The 25657-nt window shown below is 36.7% G+C and overlaps 4 protein-coding genes across 13 annotated transcripts in view; 3 read left to right on the top strand and 1 right to left on the bottom strand.

Annotated features, from left to right (window-relative positions):
* Positions 1 to 13511, top strand: part of myom1b (myomesin 1b) — a 58967-nt gene extending 45456 nt beyond the window's left edge. For 7 of the 10 annotated variants that reach the window (XM_022677631.2, XM_022677629.2, XM_022677633.2 and 4 more), the window contains 10 exons: positions 455 to 542; positions 640 to 678; positions 1409 to 1514; positions 4538 to 4701; positions 4791 to 4827; positions 5734 to 5756; positions 5859 to 5914; positions 6206 to 6421; positions 11849 to 12095; positions 12567 to 13511. In XM_022677631.2, coding sequence (XP_022533352.2) covers positions 455 to 542; positions 640 to 678; positions 1409 to 1514; positions 4538 to 4701; positions 4791 to 4827; positions 5734 to 5756; positions 5859 to 5914; positions 6206 to 6421; positions 11849 to 12095; positions 12567 to 12742 — 1152 coding nt within the window. In that variant the 3' untranslated portion in view covers positions 12743 to 13511. Of the gene's footprint in view, positions 1 to 454; positions 543 to 639; positions 679 to 1408; positions 1515 to 4537; positions 4702 to 4790; positions 4828 to 5733; positions 5757 to 5858; positions 5915 to 6205; positions 7557 to 11848; positions 12096 to 12566 lie in introns of those variants that run through there. The other 3 variants (XM_007240038.4, XM_022677635.2, XM_022677634.2) reach the window with 1 other exon arrangement.
* A 5074-nt stretch (positions 13512 to 18585) lies between these two features.
* Positions 18586 to 19212, top strand: LOC125804020 (THAP domain-containing protein 2-like). The gene has a single exon (XM_049483122.1). It carries the CDS (start codon positions 18586 to 18588, stop codon positions 19210 to 19212), a length of 627 nt encoding a protein of 208 aa, XP_049339079.1.
* A 64-nt stretch (positions 19213 to 19276) lies between these two features.
* On the top strand, positions 19277 to 20767 carry LOC125804005 (uncharacterized). The gene is made up of 2 exons (XM_049483070.1): positions 19277 to 19477; positions 19800 to 20767. Exons 1-2 carry the CDS (start codon positions 19280 to 19282, stop codon positions 20547 to 20549), a joined length of 948 nt encoding a protein of 315 aa, XP_049339027.1. The 5' UTR covers positions 19277 to 19279; the 3' UTR covers positions 20550 to 20767.
* A 113-nt stretch (positions 20768 to 20880) lies between these two features.
* On the bottom strand, positions 20881 to 25023 carry LOC125780462 (uncharacterized). Its single transcript, XM_049483071.1, has 4 exons — positions 24995 to 25023; positions 22989 to 23183; positions 22819 to 22898; positions 20881 to 22341 (listed from the first exon to the last, which is right to left on the bottom strand). The coding sequence occupies exons 2-4, from the start codon at positions 22989 to 22991 to the stop codon at positions 21603 to 21605; spliced, it is 822 nt and encodes a 273-aa protein (XP_049339028.1). The 5' UTR covers positions 22992 to 23183; positions 24995 to 25023; the 3' UTR covers positions 20881 to 21602.
* Positions 25024 to 25657: the final 634 nt, after the last annotated feature.

The following is a 25657-nucleotide window of genomic DNA, read 5'->3' as shown; positions in this document are numbered from 1 at the left end:
GATCAATAATCAAACTGAGTCTTATACATATGGCCAGTCTCTTTGCCTGAGAATGTTGTTGCTCGCTCGCCTTCACTCGTTCTCATTTTCTTGACCGTATCAAATGGCGATCATTTGATTATACTGTATGTGTTTTGTTGTCTGTATATATTTCTGTTTTGTAGTTCCACCGATTCTTATCACTCCATGAGCGATTCTGTATATTTGTTTCTTTCATCACATCTCCTTTTCTGTCTTTTCCATTCTTTTAGTGACATCATCTCCGCTTTGTTGATGACACTTTTGTCTTGTGCCTCTTTTTTTCTTATTTTTGTGGCTTTTTTGGGCTTTTTTTTTCTGCTATTCGTGTCCTGCAGCATCCCATGCAGGGACAAAAGCCTGGCTTTACTGATCTGTGTTTCTTTGTTATATTAAACATGATTGAATCTAACTCTGTACTTGTATGTTTTGCTAGATCTCTAAGAAGGATGCAGGTGTGTATGAGGTGATCGTGAAGGATGACAGAGGAACAGATAAATCCACTCTCAACCTGACTGACCAAGGTGATTTACTGTCTCTACTGAAATCTGTTATTCTTCTTTAAGACTGATGTTAATAAAATAAACATAACCAACATGTATCTTTGTTTATATCTTGTAGGATTTAAGGATCTGATGAACCAAGTCTTCAGTGTTATTGGTAAGGCAGTTCATTCCCTACAGATGGAGCTTCATGTTACCTTAAAATGATGCTTCTGATTTGCAGAATATGGCACTTTTTTCATTTAGTTGTAACATTTACCCATTATGTCAGTAACTGTAAATAGAAAAATTACACTGTTACACTGGCCTGCAAATGCCTCATTGATAGTGCACCTTATAATACTTAGATTAGATTAGATTAGATAATACTTTATTGTCAGATCCATGATCTGAAATTTGTTTTGCATAAAAACAGTAGCTCCGTTACAACATCATACATTAACAACACAACATATAAGGGCACAAACAACCATTATAAAAGGGAAAAAAAAAAAAAAAAAAAAAAAAACGGTGCGTCTTATAGCGCGAAAAATACAGTACATCATCACATGCCATGTGAGTTAATGAGTTCAAATGTAAGAATGAAACTAAAATGTGCTAATTTGATGACATTTCAGCCACTTTTTAATAAAATCAAGATATATAGTCAAACCATAAATCTGTATCAAGATCATACAATCAGCTATTTACAGCTACGAATATGTTTTTTAAGACAGGAAATTATAAATCAGTGTAAACAAAACAGTGAATGTGCACTAATAATAAAGCAACATTTAGCTCGTATTTAAAATGCACTAATAGGCTTAGTAAAACCCTTTATACTCACTCACTCAGTACTACAGTTTATTAACAGTGTTTTGTATTTATGATGCTGTGTGTTTCTACAGCTAACTCCTCCACTCCTCTGAAGATCCAGAGCTCAGAACAGGGCATCCGCCTCTACACCTTCGTCAACTATTACAATGATGAACTGCACGTCACCTGGCATCACAAGTATGTGTGTGTGCGTGTGTGTGTGTATAATCAGACCACAACCTAATAAGTGTTTCTACACTTTCTGTACATTTTAGAAGATCCATGACTGCATAAGATGACTTTATATTTCTTTACCTGCAGACTGTAGTCCTTCTATTTCTCTACATTCTCTGTTATCCTCCTTTAACCCTGTTTTTTAGTATTCAGGACCCTGTAGGATCACCAGAGTGCAGGTATTACGTATTTGGGTGGTGGGTCATTCTTAGAGCTGCAGTGACACTAACAGTGTGTCATTCTTGCTTAGTTGGTCCAGCTTGTAGATGTAATGTCAGAGAAAGAAGTTTATCTGTTGCTGCAAAGTTTGTGTTGGTCATTTCATTAGTGCCCACAGTAAACTGGCCACACAACGCTGTTAGAGGGATATTTCTGATTGGTTACAGGGGTGATAGCGTTCCGGCGCCGCGCCGGAAATCCGGCGTAGCGTGGCTCTATAAAAAAATATATATATATAAATAAAATAAATAAATAAATAAATAGAGCCGGTTCAGGTATTAAGTCCCGCCTCTCAGTAGAAACAGCCAATCAGCTTGCTGTTTTTTTTTTTTTTTTGCGGAGGAGCGGGGGAAGCCCCTCCCTTGCTGTGAGATTTAGCAGCGGGATCGGACGCAGCAGCTTCAGCTGATTTAAAAACAGATCTGGATATACGGAGATTTTTCTCAAAAAAAGATAACGGTAGGCTAAACACGTAAACTGTGATGATATGTTTCTGATAGCTGGTTAAAAATACACTTCTTGTATCAGCACACAGATTAAACCCACTGTGATTAATAAACTGCAGCTGTGTTAGTGAGTTAGCTTGATAGGGAGTCAAGGTTTTAGAAAATAAATAAACTATATATGTAATGTTCAACTTGCCCTGTACCTGATCAGCTAATCACTATTTCACATATTTCACTGTCGTTATTAGTTTAGGATTACAGGAGAAAATGAATATAGCTAATTAGCTAGAAGCCAGATAGTGGATAGTCAGAATTTAGTACAGTACTTTATGTTTGTAGTTTAAAGCAGTTTCTTAACCCTGATCACTGAACTAAAATTGTGTTTTCCACAATTCCACAATCATTTCACCTAGATTTTCACCTGATCTTGATTTTCACCTAGAGTGACAGCTGTCACAGTGAAAATGAAGCGGAGTTATGAAAGTGGTTCTGCTAAACGAAAGAAACGGGCAGAGAGGAAAAGAATCGCAGATGCACTGCCAAAATTCACCTCCTTTTTTACACCTCCTGAACCGATCAGTGTTTTTGGGGCCGATTCCGATCGCCGGTCGTCTTTCACCACGATGGGCCGATCGCCGATACCGATCTTGGGCGGGGCCAAATGCCACATTAATGCCACACAGGTGCCTGGCAAACCTGGCTGGTACAGATTCCCCTAATTACATCCACACCAAAGCAAACACTGGTAATTTACGCTGCTAGTAAATAAACATGAATGTTACTGACCAAAATAAACGCTTTTTAGGAGAGATATAAGTTCTGTGTAAATATTTATAAGACAATACCTGACAAAATCAGTTTTAATGACGTTAAATAAACATCACTGTGACAGCGCTAGTCGCAGTTTCACCGCAGTAAAGGTCGAGGAGGTGAATCACTTATCTAACCAGCCTTTACTGATTTCTGCTCCAATAACCCTTTCAATAACCTCCAATAGCCTTTAATAGTCTTCAGTAGCCTTCAACAGTCTAACCTTGCAGCCGTGGTGTGTCCACTAAACTCCGTAGTTATAAACATCCTGAGGTTAGCAGCGCGCTAACTGACCTGTTTATAATGTAATCCGAGCAGTGCCTCCGTGACAACTGCTGCTGTTAGCTGCTTTGGCTGAAAGGTGAACTGTAGAGAGCTGTATTATCCGTTTTTAAAACCTTTTCCTACACAGATGAACTTAAAAAAAAACGTGTAAAAAAACGCTCCAGACTGGCTGAGCTGAGCTCTGTAGCCCGTGGCTGGGCTGTAGCTGTGACTGAGTAAAGACAGCGGGGGCTTGTGCTGCTGCAGCTCCGACTAGTGGTTGGATGAGGAACTGCAGCTTCTTGTAAGTGAGCAGTTTCACCGGTTTCACCAGTTTCATCCACACACAGCTCTGATAAACTGCTTAACCCTAAACTCCTGAATCAGATCGGCTAAAATCATAAGAATATCTGCAGAACAGTGTTAATATGCAGAAGAATATACAGAACAGTGTTAATATGCAGAAGAATATACAGAACAGTGTTAATATGCAGTAGAATATGCAGAACAGTGTTAATATGCAGTAGAATATGCAGGATCAGGGTTGAGAAACACTGCTGTAATGTGACTTCTGTTCATTTGTAGTTCACAGTAAGACCACATGTCCTGACGTTTATAAAAATCTCTATGAAACATAAAGTTACATTATTTTACACAAGGACACCATCTTAAGAAGAGCTCTCAGTAGAAAAAGAAAAAATAAAAGTGCACTTTTTTTTACAAGAGTGGAGAAAATGTAAATATGAAAATGAAAACGTTATCTAAAATGTGTCACTTGACAATAAGGTTATACACAGACTATTAAATGTTTGAATAATGTGTCAACATTTATGCCTATGTTACGTCACATATGCAGTCTGTTGTCCCTCCCCAACAACCCCCCCCCCCTTCCTCACCCTGTTGGAACAGGAAAAAAAAGTTCAGGCTCAGGATTTTTTTTCACTATCACCCCTGTGGTTAACTATTTTCTGTCCAGCAGTGACTGTGAGGTGTTTAAAAACTCCAGCAGCACTGCTGTGTATGTTCCAATCGTGCCAGCCCAACATACATTAACAAATATTAACCACTGACTACAGCTGGACTACAGTGTGTAATTGCAGAACTACAAAGTGCTCCTATATTCTCAGTGGAGCTCATAAAATGAACAGTAAAAAAAGAGGAGGTAGTATTAATGTAGTCTCTGTTTATGAGGGAGGTAGCCTGTAAATGTATTGTAGTGAGTAGTAATTAACACTCTATCCCATTCAGGGAGGCTGCTATTGCGTTTACTGATCGCATTACCAGTGGTGTGGTGGGAGAGCAGCTGTGGTTGCAGATTTCTGAACCCACTGAGAAAGACAAGGGCAAATACGCCATTGAGTTCTTCGACGGGAAAGGAGGACTGAAGAGAACAGTGGAGCTGTCTGGACAAGGTAAGGCCTGGACACACAAACAGAAACAGTTTAATTGATGAATCGGCAAAACACAGTGCTGAAGTCTATCTTTCTTTTCCTATTTTCAGCATATGATGATGCGTTTGCAGAATTCCAAAGACTCAAGTAAGTCCACAAATATGTTTGACCTCAAAGTTATTCATTTTCTGTACCTATAAGGGGAAATAATGGATTTCTCCTATTGTTTCTCTTGAGTAGCAACCATATATTATAACTAAACCGGCAAAAAAAATGTTTCTTTATGGCAGTAAGTTTTTCTGATGTCCGCATGTTTTGGTAATTAGTGGATTTAGGGCCCACTCTGGTGAGAATGGGTAATTGCACCGAGCATGCGGAAGCATCATTTTAAAGTGGGCGGATGTGATGCAGTCTCCTTTCAGAGCGGATAAATCCGATTCCAGGTTATGTTCAGTCAGAGAGAGAGAGAGAGAGAGTGCGCTTAGTCAGAAACTGCTGAGAAATATGTCTTCGGACGATATAAGAGAGTTATTATATACAAATGAGCTACTGAGGTCTAAGTTTCCCCTTCTGAAGTCTCCATTGCTTCACCAGCCGCTCGCGATCAGTAAAACTGAGCCGGATCCTCTTTTAGAGGCTGTACGTGTGACGTAAGTATGCAAAGACGCGTGACGTGGCCAGAAGAACTCCTGTGAAAAGCGACCCGACAACCCAGTTTTTAGAATTGATATATTAGGTTTAGCAGGGATTGTCATTTCAGCACACAGGTAGCATTAAACACAATATTCTGTCCCTTCTCCAGTCAGAAATGCTTCTGCGTTTAGTTTAGAAACAAAATAATCTTTTGAAGCTCCTTAATTTTAAAATACAAATCTCAGTGTGAATAATATGAATTCTTCAAAAACAAAAGGTAGAATAAAATATATTATTGTCAAATCTGTGACTTACAATAATAGCCAATTACTGAAAAACTTGGAATGAAAATGTTTTTTTTCCTAATTTGCTATCCTCCTTTCTTGTCTTTCTTCTTCATCTTTGTATTCTCTTTTTCAGAGCTGCAGCCATTGCAGAAAGAAGTGAGTGTTTATATTTGTACATGCACCCACCTACACAGACAAGCACAGACACACACACACATAGATGATCTCATTTCTGATCATATTCATCTCTTTCTGCAGACCGTGCTCGTGTGGCAGGAGGTCTGCCTGATGTGGTTACCATCCAGGAGGGCAAGGTACTGGGGGGAAAATATCATACACACAATTTTATTGTTTAGACAAGATGAATATTATTTTTGTTCAATTATGTTGGGAATTTCTGTGACACCACAAACAGCCTTTTGTGCCTTATCATGATTTTTTGGGCATGTTGGGTATGTTTAGGGCAGTTTGAGTTATTAGTATTCGGCCATCATTTTATGCCCTCAAAAGTTTTTCTTGTGGAACAAATATCTGCAAACCAACAGTAAAACTGTCTTTACACAAGTAATGCTTATTTGACCCATCCCTGACCTGCTCTGTTCCAGGCTCTGAATCTCACATGTAATATCTCGGGTGACCCGGTGCCAGAAGTGACCTGGCTGAAGAACGAGAGAGAGATGGTGTCGGACGATCATTACATCCTAAAGTTTGAGTCTGGAAAGTTTGCCAGCTTCACCATCACCACCGTCAACACCAACGACTCAGGCAAATACAGCATCCTGGTCAAAAACAAGTACGGCACGGAGAGCGGAGACTTCACCGTAAGTGTCTTCATCCCTGACGAGGAGCACGGCAAGAGAAAGTAGAAAAAGATGAATGGAATCAGGGTCACCAAAAAAAAAAAAAAGAATTAAATATGTATAAAGGTTAAAACTAACAGAAATGTGCCATCTAAGAAAGTTAGCTGACTGTAGTGTTGGTTATCTGTTATTGAGGATATTGATATTTTACAAAACAATAACCCTCCATTAAATTAGGATTGTTAGATATATGAGTATTTTCACTTTGGGGAAGGAGAGAAGTTACAGAATGGCAGCATGGTGCTAAAAAGATGTTAAAAGAAGTAGATGAGGGTAAGATTTTGGTTTTGGTCCAATCTTTCATCATAGCACTACAGTAGTACCCCAGAATCACCAGTTAAGAAACTGACTGTTATTTGTAAACATTAGTGTAGTAATAGGGTAGAGTTCACTAAATATAATACACAAGGGAAGAGATTTCCAATCTAATGCTGACATTGGTCAAATGTTTTCAGTCTTCACTTTGGTTCTGTTTCACCTCCAAACGTACCTGAGCCAGGTAATCAGCACTATACAGCTGAATTACCACAAATCAGAACACAAATGTGGACTAAATTAGCGCTAATTCATCCTAGCAAACCCTTCCTGGTGGCATTACCCAATTTATTTCTCAATTTTAGTCAGTTGTGCTTTTAATGGTGTCTGTTATATTGTGTGGTCCATCTCAGGACCAGGGCAGCACTTTAGTTTTAGAATTTTATTGTATTGTTTTTGTGCGTGTGTGTGCGTGTTGTAGCTGCAATTGAGAAAGATCTGACGCACCGAATCGTGCATGAATCCTTTAAAGCCTTGATTTGAGGGAAAAACAGATGCTCTGAATCTCTGGATTCACTCAGATGTTGTGTTTATAGTTAGAGATGTCTGAAGATGCTTTTGTCTTGTCATTAATTATTAATAATGACATCACGTCCTCTCACGTGATGCGAATCCCTGCACCTCCTTCACATTGTTTTAAGTTATAGCACTGTAGCACTTCACTGTAGCAGTTATGACATCACTTATCACTGCATTGAGGTGTTTGGCACCACTTCTGTGTCACTGCGATGACATCACTGTGTTTGTCCCGTTTTAAATAAATAGAGCACGTATTCCCTCACTCCCCTCTCTGTGTGATTTCAGTGTGTCTTAATTCTTCAGTCTTCAAATAAACCTTTCTCTCTCTGCTCTTATCACTTCATCCACCTCACTCTCATCCCTCGCTCACGGTTCCACACCTGACGTTGATGACCTGGACACCCCAGCACAGACAGAGCACTTGGCTTTCAACCCCCACCTACATATACACACACACACACATACATACCTGCACACGCATCCTCAACCTAACTTGCTCACAGACATGAAAACACACAGAGGAAGAGGTGTTAAATTCAGCATGTGTTTACAACAGATTACCAGACTTATTAGACACTGTTGCAGTAATATTTATTATTTTTGAATATAGTTATATATAGCATGGGTAATATACAGTGTAAAGCTTAGCATAGTTTAGACAGCTTTTGGGTGTAGTGGCTAATAACATTGTCTTAGTCTTCAAGGTCAGTAATACAAAGAATTTGGTATTCATTGAGAATTTTTAACTGATAATGCTTTTGCTTTCTTTGCACTTATTGTAGAAGTGAAGCTACTTCTTCCTCAGATACAGCTCTGGAAAAAAATGAGTTTCTCTGATTTTGCTATTTATAGGTATATGTTTGAGTAAAATTAAACTACTGACAACATTTCTCTCAAATTCCAAAGACAAGTATTGTCATTTATAGCATTTATTTGCAGAAAATGAGAAATGGTGGAAATAACTAAAAAGATGCAGAGCTTTCAGACCTCAAACAATGCAAAGAAAACAAGCTCATATTCATAAAGTTTTAAGAGTTCAGAAAGAGTTCAACATTTGGTGGAAAAACCTTGGTTTTTAATCACAGTTTTCATGCATCTTGGCATGTTCTTCTCCACCAGTCTTACACACTGCTTTTGGATAACTTTATGTCGCTCCTGGTTCAAAAATTCAAGCAGTTCAGCTCGGTTTGATGGCTTGTGGTCATCCACCTTCCTCATTTTTAAGTGGTCTCTTTTTTCCAGAGCTGTATGTTGTAAGGTGCTTTTATATCTATCTTGTTGGGTCCGGAACCTCAGATTTTTCAGTTTGGTCTAAGGCTAAATAGCATGTGTAAAAGCTGCCGTAAACCAAAGGTTAGGACCAAAGAACAAAAATTTGTTGGTCTTAGTCTGGACCAACAGAGCGATGGTCTGTTTTCTCTGCAGTGTGAAACCACTTTTCTAGATGGTTTGGGATTCGTACAATAACAGAAAGTTGAGGCAGGGTATTGTCACCAATAAACAACAGAAGAAGTACTGATGTGCTAAAATCTAAATCACGCAGTTGCTTGGATGCAAACTCTTATGGTGGGGAGTTGAATTTAGGCAGGGAGGCAGATATTCCTACAACGTCAGAAGAGTCAACTTGCAGAATTCCCAACTTTACAAACAAACCCATGACCAGTGTAGGGTGACAACAAATAATTTCAAATTAAAACACTGATATAGACCATGGCCCCTAGGCATCGTCTCTCCAACAAAAAAAAATGGAAGATTTTCGAATGAACCTATGAATGTAACTGTCCATCATTTTTGTTGGTCCATTTGCAATTAAATGTACACTTGTAAAGGCCAGCTGGTGTTTTAAAAAGGTTAAAAACTCCCAACATTTCACAAACCAATCCATGACCAGTATAGGTTTATGACAGAATGTAGCATTTTTTTAGTCAGTTCACTGAATTAAACCAGGGTCTCAAATATTCATACATTAGATATTTTGCCTAAGGCATTATTTCACTGATGAGTTTTTACAAAACTTTGTACATAGATACAGGGCCATAAAAAAGAGTCTACGTTTCATTTTAAACCGCGGTCACGCTATCTGTACTAAGAAAATGCTCGGTCTCGCTGTCTACACTGAAAACTTGTGTGCGCCGTGTTTTACGGTGCACAGCGCACCCTGAGGAGCGGAGGCTCGCGCTTTCACACCTGCTAACTGTACATCCTCAACAAAACAAACAGTATGTAAGTTTAATTTCATGTCTGTAACAGAGTAAAACACATTATTTATTGTGTACTGTTTGAAGTTTTAAAGAAGTACCCATGCTAACTAACAGAGGAGTAGTGCACAGTAATTTACAGTAGAATACTTAAATTAGAGAGACCATTACTGGTCTGAGATCAGCACCCCCATGCATCCCTAAGTGTTGGACAGTGAGATACAATAACCACATTCTCAGGTAAGTAATAAGGAGCTGAACTCACACGTCTTTCATTTAACACTGCCATGAAAACAATTACTTTATTGAAGTGTGTATCATCCACACTTTGTTTTACAACGTCTCTGGGGCAGTGTTAGTTTAGTTACAAATCATTTATGTCGACAAACCTTTTTTCAAGACGAAAACGAGACAATAACTAAATAAAAACAGAATTTAACAGAAATTAACTGCCTGGTAAATCTATTGATTTTCGTCAACGAATAAAAACGAGACGAAAATGTTTGGCAGGGAGGACATCCAATCAGAATTTATTTAGTTTTGTGAAAGGTAGGGACCAGGTAGGAAGAGAACCAATCACTACTACTTTAGCGTAGGTGGTGAGGCGAGACAAGCGGGGTAGTCATCCAATCAGTACCTGCTTGTCATGGAGCAGTGATCTCCATGCAAATATCAGTATTTTAATGCTAATGTTATTTCATGAGCTGATGGTGTGTTTAACTCCACTGTGTACTAAAAGACACCACTGTTCTGTGAATCTATTAACCCAAAAGTCTGTGTAAAGTAGTTCCTTACAGCACTTTTGAGCTCATTTGTAGAATGTAGCTACAGCAGGTGGGCGGCACGGTGTCGCAGTGGGTAGCACTTCCGCCTCACAGCAAGGTTCGATTTCCGGCTGGGGCGACCCGGGTCTTTCTGTGTGGAGTTTGCACGGTCTCCCCGTGTCTGTGTGGGTTTCCTCCGGGTTCTCCGGTTTCCTCCCACAGTCCAATGACTAATTGGAACTTGATTGAAATTGCCCCTTAGGTGTGAGTGTGTGAGTGAATGTGTCTGTGTGTCTGTCTGTGTCTGTCTGCCCTGCGATGGATTGGCGGCCTGTCCAGGGTGTATCCTGCCTTCCGCCAGATGCCTGCTGCGATAGGCTCCCGTGACCCTTCACAGATATAGTGGTTGACAATGAGATGAGATGAGCTACAGCAGGTGTGCTGAGTTAGTGCTGGAAATAAAAGTAACTCCTTTAAAAGCTGTTTTTGCATCTACAGCGCTGTTTAAACTATTTAACCATTCAAATGCTTTAATTTATGGTTTTACATCCCATACATCTAATTATGACTGATTTCTAGAACATGTTAAACTATTAACTGTCACATACCTACAATAATAATATACGTTAAATCCTATATGAATATATTTTACATTCAAACATTAATAATATTACACAACTGGTTAATAAATATTTCATTTCGTATAAGTTCGTATAATCATTTAAAGGAACTGATGAAAAAGCATTTAGTATTTACATCCTTTACATTTTAGTCGACTAAATTGACTGTAGATTTAGTTGACTATATTTTTATGATAATTAGTCGACTAAAATTAGACTGAAACTAAAAAGATTTCAGATGACTAAATTATGACTAAAACTAAATGCCATTTTCGTCACAAGACTATGACTAAACCTAAATCAAAATTTGTTGTCAAAATTAACACTGCCTTGGAGGGATTCCCCTATCAGCCATCCCCCTTCCCTATTTTTAACAACAAAAAAATAATGTCAACTTAAATTCTACTAAGATTATTACACATAGGTGATGGTGGTAACTTTCTTTCTTTCTTTTGTTTTTGAAAACAAAATCATCTTTTCCCAGCAACATTTTTTGGTATTATCTGGTTTAATATAAATAATTATAATCATCAAGCTACTCAAAACCTAGGACTCAGCGTATGTGATTACAGAGCTACTGTGGACAGTTTTTACACCTTATTCTCTTACCTGAACCTGGCTCTTATTTGCCACACATGAATTTTTAGTCCTCTTTTTTTTTTTTTCTTTATATGTTTACAATGTGCAACTTTGGTGGGGCTGCTGGGGATCTTCTGCATTAGCTGCATAATGTTGCGGCACATTTGCATGCAATATAATATTATTGTACCACATCAGTCCAATGCTTCTTACACTTTAAAGTAAATTACACTCCACAACTGTAGGGGGCATCTCAAAACAAATTACGCATAATGTGGATCTAGGTGAGTAAATTAACACAATGACATTTGTACTAAGTAATGCACAAAGAGTCAAAGCAGTATTAAACTAAAAACAAAAAGAAGTAATATTGATTTGTCTTTGCCTTGCCAGTTGGAGGTGACGGAGAACATGGGTGATCTGGGTGTGGTTTCATACCTTGCTGATGCAGATGGCAATGTGGTGATTGGACCCTCATCATCTCTTCCCACTGCTCTTTTATCTAAACCCTCAACCCCTGTCAAACCTAAACATCCAGCCTCAGCCACCTCCACTCCACCTCTCTCTCCCACCTCACCGAGCTTCACTCCCGAAGAAAAAGCCAAGAAGAAGGAAAAGAAGAAAGTGACGAGGAGGAAAGGTGAAACGTGATTTCTTTCTGATGTATTCATGTATTCTCAAATACACAGATATAGAGCATGGCCCGTAGGTATCATCTTTCTAACACTAATTTATGGAAAGTTTTCAAATTAAGCTCCAAGTGGTCCAGCAGGCTATCGGAGGAGACATGTGCTGGTCTTTACCCTCCTGGTGTTGGGGCATCACTAGTAATAGGGGGAGTCCTAATGAGTGGGTTGGGTTATTGGCTGTGTAAATTGGGGAGAAAATGGGGGAAAAACATTATATAAAATAATATACAAAAAAAAATCTATTAATGTATTTGTCCATCATTTGTGTTGGTCTATTTGGGATTAAATGTAGATTCATTATAAGGTCAGCTGGTGTTTTTAAAAGGTTAAAAACTGAGAAATGTTATTTTTTTTGTCTTGAATGAAAAAATTAATTATACATTTGCACAATGCAGGTTCCTTACTAATTCTGTCTTACCCAGACTCTGTCATTTTGAAACTGCCTGCTGGAGAGGTGGAATCAGTTGAGGCCATGCCCCCAACAACACCTGTTGTTACACCTGGACCTGAGACCACAGCCATGGATACAGCTCTGCCTGAGACAGAGGAGGCAGTCCCAGAGGCATCGACGGAGGAGCTGACACCTGTGGAAGTGTGAAAGTGAGCAGGAGGGAGAGAGACAGGCAGACAGACAAACAGACAGATACATGCACAATCTAGAATTAAAAACAGATTTTCACAATTAGTAAAAAGGCTCAGTCGGCTTCAGAGGAGAACTGTAAAATGATTGCTGATTTGCATGTCATGGTAACTATAGATGGAGTGTTGATGGAGACATGAGCCATCACGTGTGTTTGATTGTGGTAAATTATTATTCATATATACAATCTTTGTTTTCAGGTCTTGTTTTCAGGAGTAGTGTTTTGAGGCTCCCATGTTGTCACTCTTCAGAAAAAATAGCAAGAGGAGAAAAACTTGTAATTGGCCACATTAACCCTTTCTTACAATTGGACCCACCTGTATATGTAGGTCAAGGGTCAGTAAGCTTACCAAACAAATTTTGTGTTCCAATAATTAGTGCTAAAGGTATTCAAATCAATAGAAAAGGGTGCCCACATTTATGCACCTGCCTAATTTTGTTTAAAGAATTATTGCACACTTTCTGTAAATCCTATAAACGTTATTTCACTTCTAAAATAAAATACAACTTTAACTGAAATTGCTCTTCCAAACATCCAATGATTTAATAAGGAAAATCATGAAAAGTATCAGGGGTGCCCAAACTTTTTCATACCACTGTATTTTACAATCTTGCAGAATGCAGCCTCACTTTACCAGAAGATTTATAAATGCATGATTATAATGAATCTTTTTTTCCCTCCTGTCTTCATTTTCCATGATTCCATAAATAAAATGGTGAATTTGGACTTCTTATGATAAAATGTGCTTTTTTTTCTAAAGATTTCATCAAATTCAACAATGTTTTTTCCATCATCACCCTTAAAAGGTTTAAAAATGTATTTTTATTGAACATCAGAGCAGGAATCCATAAAAGGAGTAGTTCTATGTTGCTATTTTCTATGTTCTATGTTGAAAATAACTACAGGAATATACATGCACACTGTAAAACAAATCCTTCCGGAAAAAAGGTGCAGTTTCATTACCTGGAAAATTTGTTGTTTTACATGTAGTCAGTATAAAAAAATGATATTTTCCTGTAAATTTACTGATAAATATTGTGTAAAAACATATGATTACATAGGTAAAAAAAAACTGAACAAATATTAATTTAGAAAAGTTATATTATTTTACTATCAGGGCCACTGTTTAAAATATGTGTTTGTAAATGTTTGAAAAAATATACACATTTAAAAACAAAATATAAAAATTAGGAAATTCTGTTAAAAACAGAACATGTATTATGTCACTGGACAAAGTGATATATATACAGCTCTGGAAAAAATGAGACCACTTCAGTTTCTAAATCAGTTTCTATGATTTTGCAATTTATAGGTATATGTAAAGTGAACATTATTGTTTTATTCTATGAACTACGGACAATACTTCTCCCAAATTCCAAATAAAAAATTGTCATTTGGAGCATTTATTTGCAGAAAATGAGAAATGGCTGAAATAACAAAAAAAGATGCAGAACTTTCAGACCTCGAATAATGCAATGAAAACAAGTTCATATTTATAAAGTTTTAAGAGTTCAGAAATCAATATTTGGTGAAAAAAACCTGGATTTTAATCGCTGTTTTCATGCATCTTGGCGGGTGAAAATTTTTCGAATTTTTTTTTGGTCCAGAATTTTTTTGGTCCCAAAATTTTTTCAAGTTTTTTTGGTCCAAAATTTTTTTGGTCTGAATATTTTTCGAAGTTTATTTTGGGTGAAATTTTTTTTGATCCGAAAATTTTTCGAAATTTTTTTGGTCCCAAAATTTTTCGAAGTTTTTTTTGGGTCCAAATTTTTTTGGTCCCAAAAATTTTCTACGTTTTTTTTGGTCCAAAATTGTTTTGGTACGAAAATCTTTCGAAGTTTTTTTTTTTGTCAAAATTTTTTTGGTCCGAAAATTTTTCGAAGTTTTTTTTTGTCCAAAATTTTTTGGTCCGAAAATTTTTCGAAGTTTTTTTTGGGTGAAAATTTTTCTAATTTTTTTTTGGTCCAGAATTTTTTTGGTCCCAAAATTTTTTTGGTCCCAAAATTTTTCGAAGTTTTTTTTGGGTAAAATTTTTTTTGATCTGAAAATTTTTCGAAATTTTTTGGTCCAAAATTTTTTTGGTCCCAAAATTTTTCGAAGTTTTTTTTTGGGTCAAAATTTTTTTGGTCCCAAAATTTTTCGAAGTTTTTTTTGGGTCAAAATTTTTTTGGTCCCAAAAATTTTCTAAGTTTTTTTTGGTCCAAAATTGTTTTGGTACGAAAATCTATCGAAGTTTTTTTTTAGTCAAAATTTTTTTGGTCCAAAAATTTTTCGAAGTTTTTTTTGGGTCCAAATTTTTTTGGTCCCAAAAATTTTCTACGTTTTTTTTGGTCCAAAATCGTTTTGGTACGAAAATCTTTCGAAGTTTTTTTTTTGTCAAAATTTTTTTGGTCCGAAAATTTTTCGAAGTTTTTTTTTGTCCAAAATTTTTTGGTCCGAAAATTTTTCGAAGTTTTTTTTGGGTGAAAATTTTTCTAATTTTTTTTTGGTCCAGAATTTTTTTGGTCCCAAAATTTTTTTGGTCCCAAAATTTTTTTGGTCCGAAAATTTTTCGAAGTTTTTTTTGGGTAAAATTTTTTTTGATCTGAAAATTTTTCGAAATTTTTTGGTCCAAAATTTTTTTGGTCCCAAAATTTTTCGAAGTTTTTTTTTTGGGTCAAAATTTTTTTGGTCCCAAAATTTTTCGAAGTTTTTTTTGGGTCAAAATTTTTTTGGTACGAAAATCTTTCGAAGTTTTTTTTTAGTCAAAATTTTTTTGGTCCGAAAATTTTTCGAAGTTTTTTTTGGGTGAAAATTTTTCGAATTTTTTTTTGGTCCAGAATTTTTTTGGTCCCAAAATTTTTTCAAGTTTTTTTTGGTCCAAAATTTTTCGAAGTTTTTTTGGTCCAAAATTTTTTTGGTCCCAAAATTTTTCGAAGTTTTTTTTGGGTCAAAATTTTTTTGGTCCCAAAATGTTTCGAAGTTTTTTTTTTGGTCAAAATCTTTTTTGGTCCCAAAATTTTTCGAAGTTTTTTTTGGGTCAAAATTTTTTTGGTCCCAAAATTTTTCGAAGTTTTTTTTGGTCCAGAATTTTTTTGGTCCCAAAATTTTTCGAAGTTTTTTTTCTCCAAAATTTTTTTGGTCCAAAATTTTTCGAAGTTTTTTTTGGTCCAAATATTTTTGGTCCCAAAATTTTTCGAAGTTTTTTTTGGGTCAAAATTTTTTTGGTCCCAAAATTTTTCGAAGTTTTTTTTGGGTCCAAATTTTTTTTGGTCCCAAAAATTTTCTAAGTTTTTTTTGGTCCAAAATTGTTTTGGTACGAAAATCTTTCGAAGTTTTTTTTTAGTCAAAATTTTTTTGGTCCGAAAATTTTTCGAAGTTTTTTTTGGGTGAAAATTTTTCGAAGTTTTTTTTGGTCCAGAATTTTTTTGGTCCCAAAATTTTTTCAAGTTTTTTTTGGTCCAAAATTTTTCGAAGTTTTTTTGGTCCAAAATTTTTTTGGTCCCAAAATTTTTCGAAGTTTTTTTTGGGTCAAAAATTTTTTGGTCCCAAAATGTTTCAAAGTTTTTTTTTTTGGTCAAAATCTTTTTTGGTCCCAAAATTTTTCGAAGTTTTTTTTGGTCCAAAATTGTTTTGGTACGAAAATCTTTCGAAGTTTTTTTTTGGTCAAAATTTTTTTGGTCCGAAAATTTTTCGAAGTTTTTTTTGGGTGAAAATTTTTCGAATTTTTTTTTGGTCCAGAATTTTTTTGGTCCCAAAATTTTTTCAAGTTTTTTTTGGTCCAAAATTTTTCGAAGTTTTTTTGGTCCAAAATTTTTTTGGTCCCAAAATTTTTCGAAGTTTTTTTTGGGTCAAAATCTTTTTTGGTCCCAAAATTTTTCGAAGTTTTTTTTGGGTCAAAATTTTTTTGGTCCCAAAATTTTTCGAAGTTTTTTTTGGTCCAGAATTTTTTTGGTCCCAAAATTTTTAGAAGTTTTTTTTCTCCAAAATTTTTTTGGTCCAAAAATTTTTCGAAGTTTTTTTTTGGGTCAAAATTTTTTTGGTCCCAAAATTTTTCGAAGTTTTTTTTGGGTCCAAATTTTTTTGGTCCCAAAAATTTTCTAAGTTTTTTTTGGTCCAAAATTGTTTTGGTACGAAAATCTTTCGAAGTTTTTTTTTAGTCAAAATTTTTTTGGTCTGAAAATTTTTCGAAGTTTTTTTTGGGTGAAAAGTTTTCGAATTTTTTTTTGGTCCAGAATTTTTTTGGTCCCAAAATTTTTTCAAGTTTATTTTGGTCCAAAATTTTTCGAAGTTTTTTTGGTCCAAAATTTTTTTGGTCCCAAAATTTTTCGAAGTTTTTTTTGGGTCAAAATTTTTTTGGTCCCAAAATTTTTCGAAGTTTTTTTTGGGTCAAAATTTTTTTGGTCCCAAAATGTTTCAAAGTTTTTTTTTTGGTCAAAATCTTTTTTGGTCCCAAAATTTTTCGAAGTTTTTTTTGGGTCAAAATTTTTTTGGTCCCAAAATTTTTCGAAGTTTTTTTTGGGTCAAAATTTTTTTGGTCCCAAAATGTTTCAAAGTTTTTTTTTTGGTCAAAATCTTTTTTGGTCCCAAAATTTTTCGAAGTTTTTTTTGGGTCAAAATTTTTTTGGTCCCAAAATTTTTCGAAGTTTTTTTTCTCCAAAATTTTTTTGGTCCAAAATTTTTCGAAGTTTTTTTTGGTCCAAATATTTTTGGTCCGAAAATCTTTCGAAGTATTTTTTTAGACAAAATTTTTTGGTCCGAAAATTTTTCGAAGTTTTTTTAGGTCAAAATTTTTTTTAATCTGAAAATTTGTCGAAGTTTTTTTTGGTCCAAAATTTTTTTGTTCCAAAATTTTTCGAAGTCTTTTTTGGGAGAATTTTTTTTTGGTCCAGCAGTTTTTTTTGGTCCAAAATATTTTTGGTCCGAAAATTTTTAGAAGTTTTTTTTGGGTCAAAATTTTTCGAATTTTTTTTTTGGTCCAGAATTTTTTTGGTCCCAAAATTTTTCGAAGTTTTTTTTGGGTCAAAATTTTTTTGGTCCAAAATTTTTTGGTCCGAAAATTTTTAGAAGTTTTTTTTGGGTCAAAATTTTTCGAATTTTTTTTTTGGTCCCAAAATTTTTCGAAGTTTTTTTTGGGTCAAAATTTTTTTGGTCCCAAAATTTTTCGAAGTTTTTTTTGGTCCAAAATTTTTTTTTTTTTTTTGCGTTTTTGGGTGTTTTTGGGTAATTCTGAGCAGTCACCATGAAGAAGTAAAGCGTGCTGGAACCGTGCTTTAAAAGGCCCCCGTCTCCGAGGCTCTAATGTATTGGCTCTGTAGTCATTACTAAACACTGGGAAACTGCTACTTGTCTAAAGTATGTGATATCAAAAACACAAGGGAAATCTAATGGGAAAAACTGGGTCTTCAGGGAAATAAGTTGTATTTATTTATTATTATTTTTTTCACTTTTTAATCTCTTTTACAAAAGTTTACTTATTTTACAAAATCATCCTACTTTCAATCACTTGTTTGTCATGAGCTCTTTAGTGAGTTATTTTAGCTCCTTTTTGGCATTGGCTGTGTATTTACTGTGTACTTTTTAATATATAAACTAGGAACACACACTGACCCACACAGTGTCATGTGACACTGTGACATAGGCTTTCCCATGATGCATTGGGGTGCAGTTGAATTTTTAAATTTGATTAATATTTGAGGAATTTGCTCTGTGCACAAGATGGCGCCACCTAACTTCCAGGTAGCGAGTGGTAGGTATACTAGTTTCCGGTTGGAGTTGTTGTGGGGAGAACTGCCGGCAGGAGTACAGAGTGAAAGCGACCATGAGTGTTTTTAAAGTTAAGGAGAAACGATTGACCTACCAGCGTCAAGAGAAGAGGACCTCTCTACATTGTTGTGTGCCTCTGTGTGCTAATTCTTCAAGGTACAACTCGGAGATTAGCTTTCACCGATTTCCAGCGGATCCAGAAGTCCGAGCTCAGTGGCTAATAAAGATCCGCAGGGAAAACTTCAGTCCTGTTGCTTGTACTCGCGTTTGTAGCAGGCATTTCAAAACGGGTGATTTCGCTGTGACAGCGGGGGGAAAGAGAAAGCTCAACAGAGGAGCGGTGCCTTGTCTTTTTGCCTGGAACAGTTTTAGTATACCCGCGCCGAGGCTTAACGTGTGGAAACGCCGGCCGAGATGCCCTTCCCCGGCCATAGCAGCGCCTGACTCCGACTCGGAGATGGACGTGCAGTTAGCGCAAGATCATGATTACTGCGTTACTCCAACGACATCAGCAGTGACAGATGCTTTATCAGACGAGAACGAGGCTCTAAGGAGAAGAGTACAAGAACTTGAACACCGTCTTGAAACCTTACAGCTGCAGAGCCATTTTGGGCTTCATCGTCTTGCAGGATCAGACGAAGACATTCGTTTTTACACAAGGTTGGTCCATGTTTTTTTTTAATAAAATTTGTCAGTTCTATTTATATATGTATCCAGCTTAATAAGAACGTATGTGTGGATGTATTGTCATGTCTTGTTCATTATTCACAGTAATGTACAGTACAGTTAACAGTGATTATCATTTTATTTTTAGATTTGCATCATACAAGCATCTCCAGGCCTTTTGGCACCTGGTGGAGCCTGCAGTGAAAACCAGGATGGTCCGGATCACCAGTTCCTGTGCTGCCTCTGCCAATGTCAGTGAGCCAACTCAACAAAGATCAACAGTAAGTTATGTATTCAAGATCACAAATAAGTTCAAAATATGCACTTCAGATGTTTTACCTATAGAACAACTGAAGAGCGCTGCAGTTATTTCTCTCTCTCTCACTCACTCACTCACTCACACACACAGTAACTGCAGTGCACTTCAGATGTTTTACCTGTAGAACAACTGAAGTGCGCTGCAGTTCTCACACATGCACATACCCAATAAAAGAAATAAACGCTTAAAATAGAACACTCTGTGTGTACAGAGCAAATGAGTCTAACTATGCACAGTGTACCTAAAAAACTGCCCACTGAAAATTTTAACTTTTCCTTTCACAGAAACTCGCACCAATAGATGAACTGCTGCTGTTTCTGATGCACCTGTCTGTGGGCCTACCTCTCAGGGATCTTGCCAACCGCTTTGGTATTCACCGCACCACAGCCAGCAGAATTATTGCAACATGGACACACTTTCTGTACCATCTACTTGGATCTGTTCGCTTGTGGATTCCAAAAGAAGAAGTGAAGGCTCACTTGCCACCCGAATTTTCAGCATTTCCTGACACACAAGTAGTGCTTGACTGCACAGAAATTTTTTGCCAAACTCCCTCCTCGCTTGTTTTGCAGAGTGAGGTATTCTCAACATACAAATCCCACACCACATTCAAGGCCATGATTGGCATTGCACCCCACGGTCCCATCACCTTTGTGTCTGCATTGTATGCAGGCTCTTTGAGCGACCGGGAAATCTTTAAACTGTCTGGAATCACCAAACTCCTCACTGCTGACACAGCTATTATGGTGGACAAGGGTTTTCTCGTTGACAACCTTTTTCCATGCAAGGTCTACCGACCTGCCTTTCTTTCAAACAGGAGCCAAATGTGTAGAGAGGATGTACAGCAGACCCAGTCCATTGCCCGCTTGCGTGTTCATGTCGAGAGGTGTATCCGAAGGGTTAAAGAAAACAAGCTCTTTGACAAAGTCATACCATTGTCAGTGTGTGGAAGCATTGATCAATTGTTTAGTGTGGCATGCTTCCTGGTAAACTACCAAAACGGGCCACTGGTGAAAGCGTGGGCAGGCAAATGAATAAACTCTAATACTGTACTCTAATTCTAATACTGTACAGTAGGTCAAAACACATACACGCACACCAGTGGAATAGAAGTACTTTCATACCACAGTAATGTTAAAGCTGCAATCAGATTTACTTTTTAATTTCTTTGTTAAAAGTTGTGACATTTGTGTTTAATTTCAAATTTGTTCGTATGATTGCAAGTACTGTTAAAAAAACAAAACAAAAAAAAACAGATTGTGTTATTTTTATAATTAAAGGATCCTCTTTAAAAAATTGGAGCGACACTGGGAAACATGCCAAACTGTTATATTTTAATAAATAAAATCAAATTCAACAACAATACTATGTTTCATGTATTTTATTTCCAATAACAAAGGCAATGGGCCAGTTTTTCTTTTATGAAATTCTTTACTGTTGGTCACATGAAAAGTTTAAGGCATATTTACAAGCTTATTTAATAATAAAAAAATTGACCCATAAGAGTCCAGAGCCAGTTCTGAATGTTGATGGGAGGGAACACAAAGAGGGAACACAAATATTTTACAGTTTGAATACTAATGTAATATAAATGCATATAAAATATAAACAAGCAATTTTATAGTTGTTTTTTTTTCTCTTGCACCAACATAGAACTTCTGGGTTAATCATCACACACTGAACTGTTTGAAACTAAGGATATAATATATAGTAAACAACTATATATCTCCCGATGCCAGTATACACATTTATAACTTACAGAGGGTCTAGACACAGGGTATAACAAATATAAAAAATAATAATATATATATATATATATATATATATATATATATATATATATATATATAGTAAGCCTAATCCTTCAAACAAACTGCCATGTAAACGTAAAAAAAAAAGAAATCACCCTTCTCCCTGATGATGGTAGCAACTTCTGCATCTTTGTAGATCCTCTGGATCACCATGTCCTCCTCTGCAAACACTACAAAGTCACACCACTGCATACCTGTAATCAGGAGCTGACCTTGAACTTGCCAGTAGTAGCTGTGCTGCTGTTTTAACTTCATGGTGTCATTCTGCAACCTCATTTATTTACAGTCAACGTAGCTTTTGGCATTTGGGCATTTGACTTCCAGCAGGCCAAAGGGTGGGTTTTCAGTTGGGTCAAAAACAACCCCGTCAGGAGATGACCCTAACCACGGAGCATCTGGGTGGATCACAAAGCCACAAGGCGAGTAATTGGTGTTCTTTACCCGGCAATACTCCTGAATGGCGTCACGCTCTAATGCCAGTCCTCTCTTCATTAAAGCTGTTTGAGCCACACCCCTTCGTATTCTCTCAGCAAGATGTTCTGCTGAACTCTGACCACGGACATGGCAAATGTCTTTGAAGTGGGAAGATGTTACTCTGTTCCTCCTGACTTTATGCCACTCTACAGAGGCACTTTGGTCCCTTGTAGCAGCCTCTACCTTCCTTGCCATATCCAAAGTAGTTTGCAGTGACTGCAGATGTAGCTGCTGTTGGAGACTGCAAACAAACTGGCAGGTAGTAGGCTCCAAACTGTAACCATCTACAGGTAGAGGTGGTGGTGGAGGGGCATCCTGGTGGTAAAGGATCGTTCGGCTCACAGGTACTGGATGCTGGTAGGAAATTGGACTGCCTTCTTGCACTGGACCAAATGCTGAGTCAACCAGTGGGACATCAGCACTGATAGCCATGGTGGTGATCAATGGTGCAATGTCCGCTGGGAAATCCTTATAAGCCTCAGCCACTTTAAGGACATCAGGATCTGGCAACTCCCCCCGCACAGCTTTGTAAAGTGTACTCCTGTTTAAAATATCAGTTGATATTTTAAATTAGAATAATTGAAATCGTAAAGACTATTTTATATACTAATTTTTACACATTCAAGTGACAATATTATGGCCACCTCCTTGTAAACTTATTGTTTATTTTTTCAGCTCCACTGATCATATAGGAAAACTTTTGTAGTTCTATAATTACAGGCTGTAGTCCTGTATTGTTTCTTTGCATACTTTAGTATACTTCTTTCACCCTGTTCTTCAATATTCCGAATCACCACAGGACCACCATAGAGCATCTATAATTTGTTAGTTTTGTTACTGTGCCTTCATGCCAGCACGAGGAGGACAATAAAGTATGCAGAGAAACAGAATGACCACAGTATGGAATTATACAACTACACAGTGTCCTATATGATCAGTTGAAATGCAACAATGGGTGTTGAACCATGGAGGTGTCCATAATATTGTGACTTGACTGTGTTACAGAGTAAATACTTACCTTACACCTCTAGCAACAGTTCTCTGCTTTGGCTTGGTAGACATCACAACCATGTCACTGACCCGACCTGGCTTCACACCCTATTAAAATGATTTTAAAAAGTACTTGGTAACACTGTCAGTGAGTATTCTGTAAAACATGTTTTCTTGTTATGGTTCTCATATACTTACCATAACTCTTGGCTTGTGCCAGCATTGTTCTGTCTCTGTACAGCTCAGGACTGGGGGAACAGCAGCAAGATTCAACTGAGAGTAATGTGCAGTCTGGTACAGCAGTGCAACGTTATGGTTACAAAGTGCTGTTCCAGCCACACATGAACACTCAGCTAGAATCAGCTGCACAGGGGAGGAGTCATCAAAGACAATCTGTTAAAAGGAAAATAGTGTTGAGATACCATCATAGCAGACAATAATACCTCATCTGTTATAACATAAACAGAACTGCTGTTCAAATTGTTTTGAGTGTATATAATATCTAGTGGTTTAAACCTAACTTACAATAAACAGTATATTTGGAATACTGTTTTAGTGTCTGAATTTATTCAAAACGAAGTTGAAACACAGTTTATACAACTGAATATTGAACAGCAATCCCATACATGGAACCAAACATGCGGCAAAGAACAGCCGCCACAACAGTTTCTGGGGTTTTCATGAAGGCTACCTACTCTCCAAGTATCCTTATCAACATTTATTTATTTATGTATTCATGTATGTGTAACGACCACTGTTTGGTCAGTAAATGAGTCTCAGACCAGTGCTGCTTTCCACTCTGTTTATTCTGAAACAGATTAAATCAAATAATCCTTCACGTCTTGCAATGAACGGCTGCAGGTATAGCACACATCCATCTCAGAGCTCTCACTCGTCTGAGTGTTCTCTTTTTAAAACAGTATTTTAACATAACATGTACGTGATCGTATAGCTTGTTTTTCTCATAAAAACATATTCAAAAATTTACAGAGGAAAGCATTTTTTTTATCTTATAGCACAACAGCATTAGAAAAATTAATTAATTAATAACATATTTAGAAATATTTAAAGAACATCTTTGGAGGGAAAGTCTAGGGAGCAACATACCTGAAACAGATTAAATCAAATAATCCTTCACGTCTTGCAATGAACGGCTGCAGGTATAGCACACTGAGGTTGTAGAAAGTAAAATAAGATAAAAAGGGATTAGCTTAATTCACATTTTACTTTAGAGACATGAGTTATATAATGCGGCCCGCACGTGCGGAGCACATGTCTAGACTAAACTCGATAAAGTTAACATTTCTTATCAAAACTTAATAATAAATAGAGCACTAGATATTTTTATAAAGTTATAGAACAGTGTTTTTAAAGTTTTTAACTAGATAAAGATTAGAAAATATATAATTTAGAGAGAAACTGCAGCAGCTACGAACCATCCATCTCAGAGCTCTCACTCGTCTGATGGAGGTACGGCAGCAGCAGAGGGACACAGCCTGCAGGGACGTCAAAGCAAGAAATGAAAAGCTCCCAAAAATATATTTAACCTTTTTTACAAAAATATAAACTTTCACAAAAAAATGAACTTTTTAGACTTTTTTTACCCATTTTTATAATAGTAGAGCAATTTTGGTGAAACTCATTAATTATATTATCTGGTAATTCTAACTCTGTTACATATGTATGTATGTATGTATGTATGTATCTATGTATGTATTTATAACATTCAGAAGGGTTGGGGTGCGTGATGTCAAATGAATTAGAATAATTTAGATTCCATTCAGATAGGTTTTTTTTTTTTTCAGAAATTGTTAGAGTTATATAGCCACATAAACCCCCCAGGAACATAAATTAAAAGAACTGCCTTGGAACTGACAAACAACTGAACTATCTTCCACCCTACTCTGAGGTTGTGAGGTTTCTCATGCTTCCTCATAGACCTATGGCAGGTAGCTCGGACGCTCACTCTCCCTGTTCCTGGATTTTTATTTGATACTGGGGACAATACAATGTTATCACCAACACACTCACACTGATTAACATTCGTTAAGTTCTCCAACGGATACTTGTCATGCAACAACGGTATCTCCAAAAAAGCAAATTGTCCGTTGATTAACATAAGTAAACATAAGGGAGATAAGTTAGCTAGCTAGCCTACTGAGCTAGTGAGTTAGTTTGCTAGTTCTCTAGATAAATACAGTTACCTTCGTAATTGTCGATGTAACTTGAGACGTACATCGACAATTCTCTCTTACTCTCTCTTATTCTCTCTTCTCTCTCTTACTCCTGGGTGCTGCTGTGGAAGCTTGCACGATGCGCTGAACGTCATTTATAGTGATTTTTGGTAAGTCCTGGAGAGATCGCGTGTAGAAAGCCATACTGTCTGCTGACCGGCGCCGAAAAGCGGAAATGACTCCGCCTACCAGTCGTAGACCGGAAACAGGCAGCGTCGTCTTATGCAACTAGCGAATTGTGTATGAAGGATTTTTTCTAAGATATTGTGGTGAAATAGATGTTTTAGGGTTGTTGTTTTGCGTTTTTAGACGTTTTTGGGTCATTCTGAGCAGTCACCATGAAGAAGTAAAGCGTGCTGGGACCGTGCTTTAAAAGGCCCCCGTCTCCCAGGCTCTAATGTATTGGCTCTGTAGTCATTACTAAACACTGGGAAACTGCTACTTGTCTAAAGTATGTGATATCAAAAACACAAGGGAAATCTAATGGGAAAAACTGGGTCTTCAGGGAAATAAGTCGAATTTATTTTTTTTCACTTTTTAATCTCTTTTACAAAAGTTTACTTATTTTACAAAATCATCCTACTTTCAATCACTTGTTTGTCATGAGCTCTTTAGTGAGTTATTTTAGCTCCT

Source organism: Astyanax mexicanus, chromosome 8, assembly GCF_023375975.1.
Source record: "Astyanax mexicanus isolate ESR-SI-001 chromosome 8, AstMex3_surface, whole genome shotgun sequence".
Lineage (NCBI taxonomy): Eukaryota > Metazoa > Chordata > Actinopteri > Characiformes > Acestrorhamphidae > Astyanax > Astyanax mexicanus.
The sequence above is the reverse complement of the archived record's forward strand: the minus strand, read 5'-3'. Positions and strand labels throughout refer to the sequence as shown.

Excerpts from the sequence above, each read along its gene's own strand:
- LOC125804020 (XM_049483122.1), top strand. The coding sequence starts at position 18,586 with ATGAGTGTTTTTAAAGTTAAGGAGAAACGATTGACCTACCAGCGTCAA.
- LOC125804005 (XM_049483070.1), top strand. The coding sequence starts at position 19,280 with ATGTCTTGTTCATTATTCACAGTAATGTACAGTACAGTTAACAGTGAT. Across the intron at positions 19,478-19,799 it reads CAACTCAACAAAGATCAACA|AAACTCGCACCAATAGATGA; the intron begins GTAAGTTATGTA and ends TTCCTTTCACAG.
- LOC125780462 (XM_049483071.1), bottom strand. Across the intron at positions 22,342-22,818 it reads ACTGTTGCTAGAGGTGTAAG|GAGTACACTTTACAAAGCTG; the intron begins GTAAGTATTTAC and ends TATTTTAAACAG.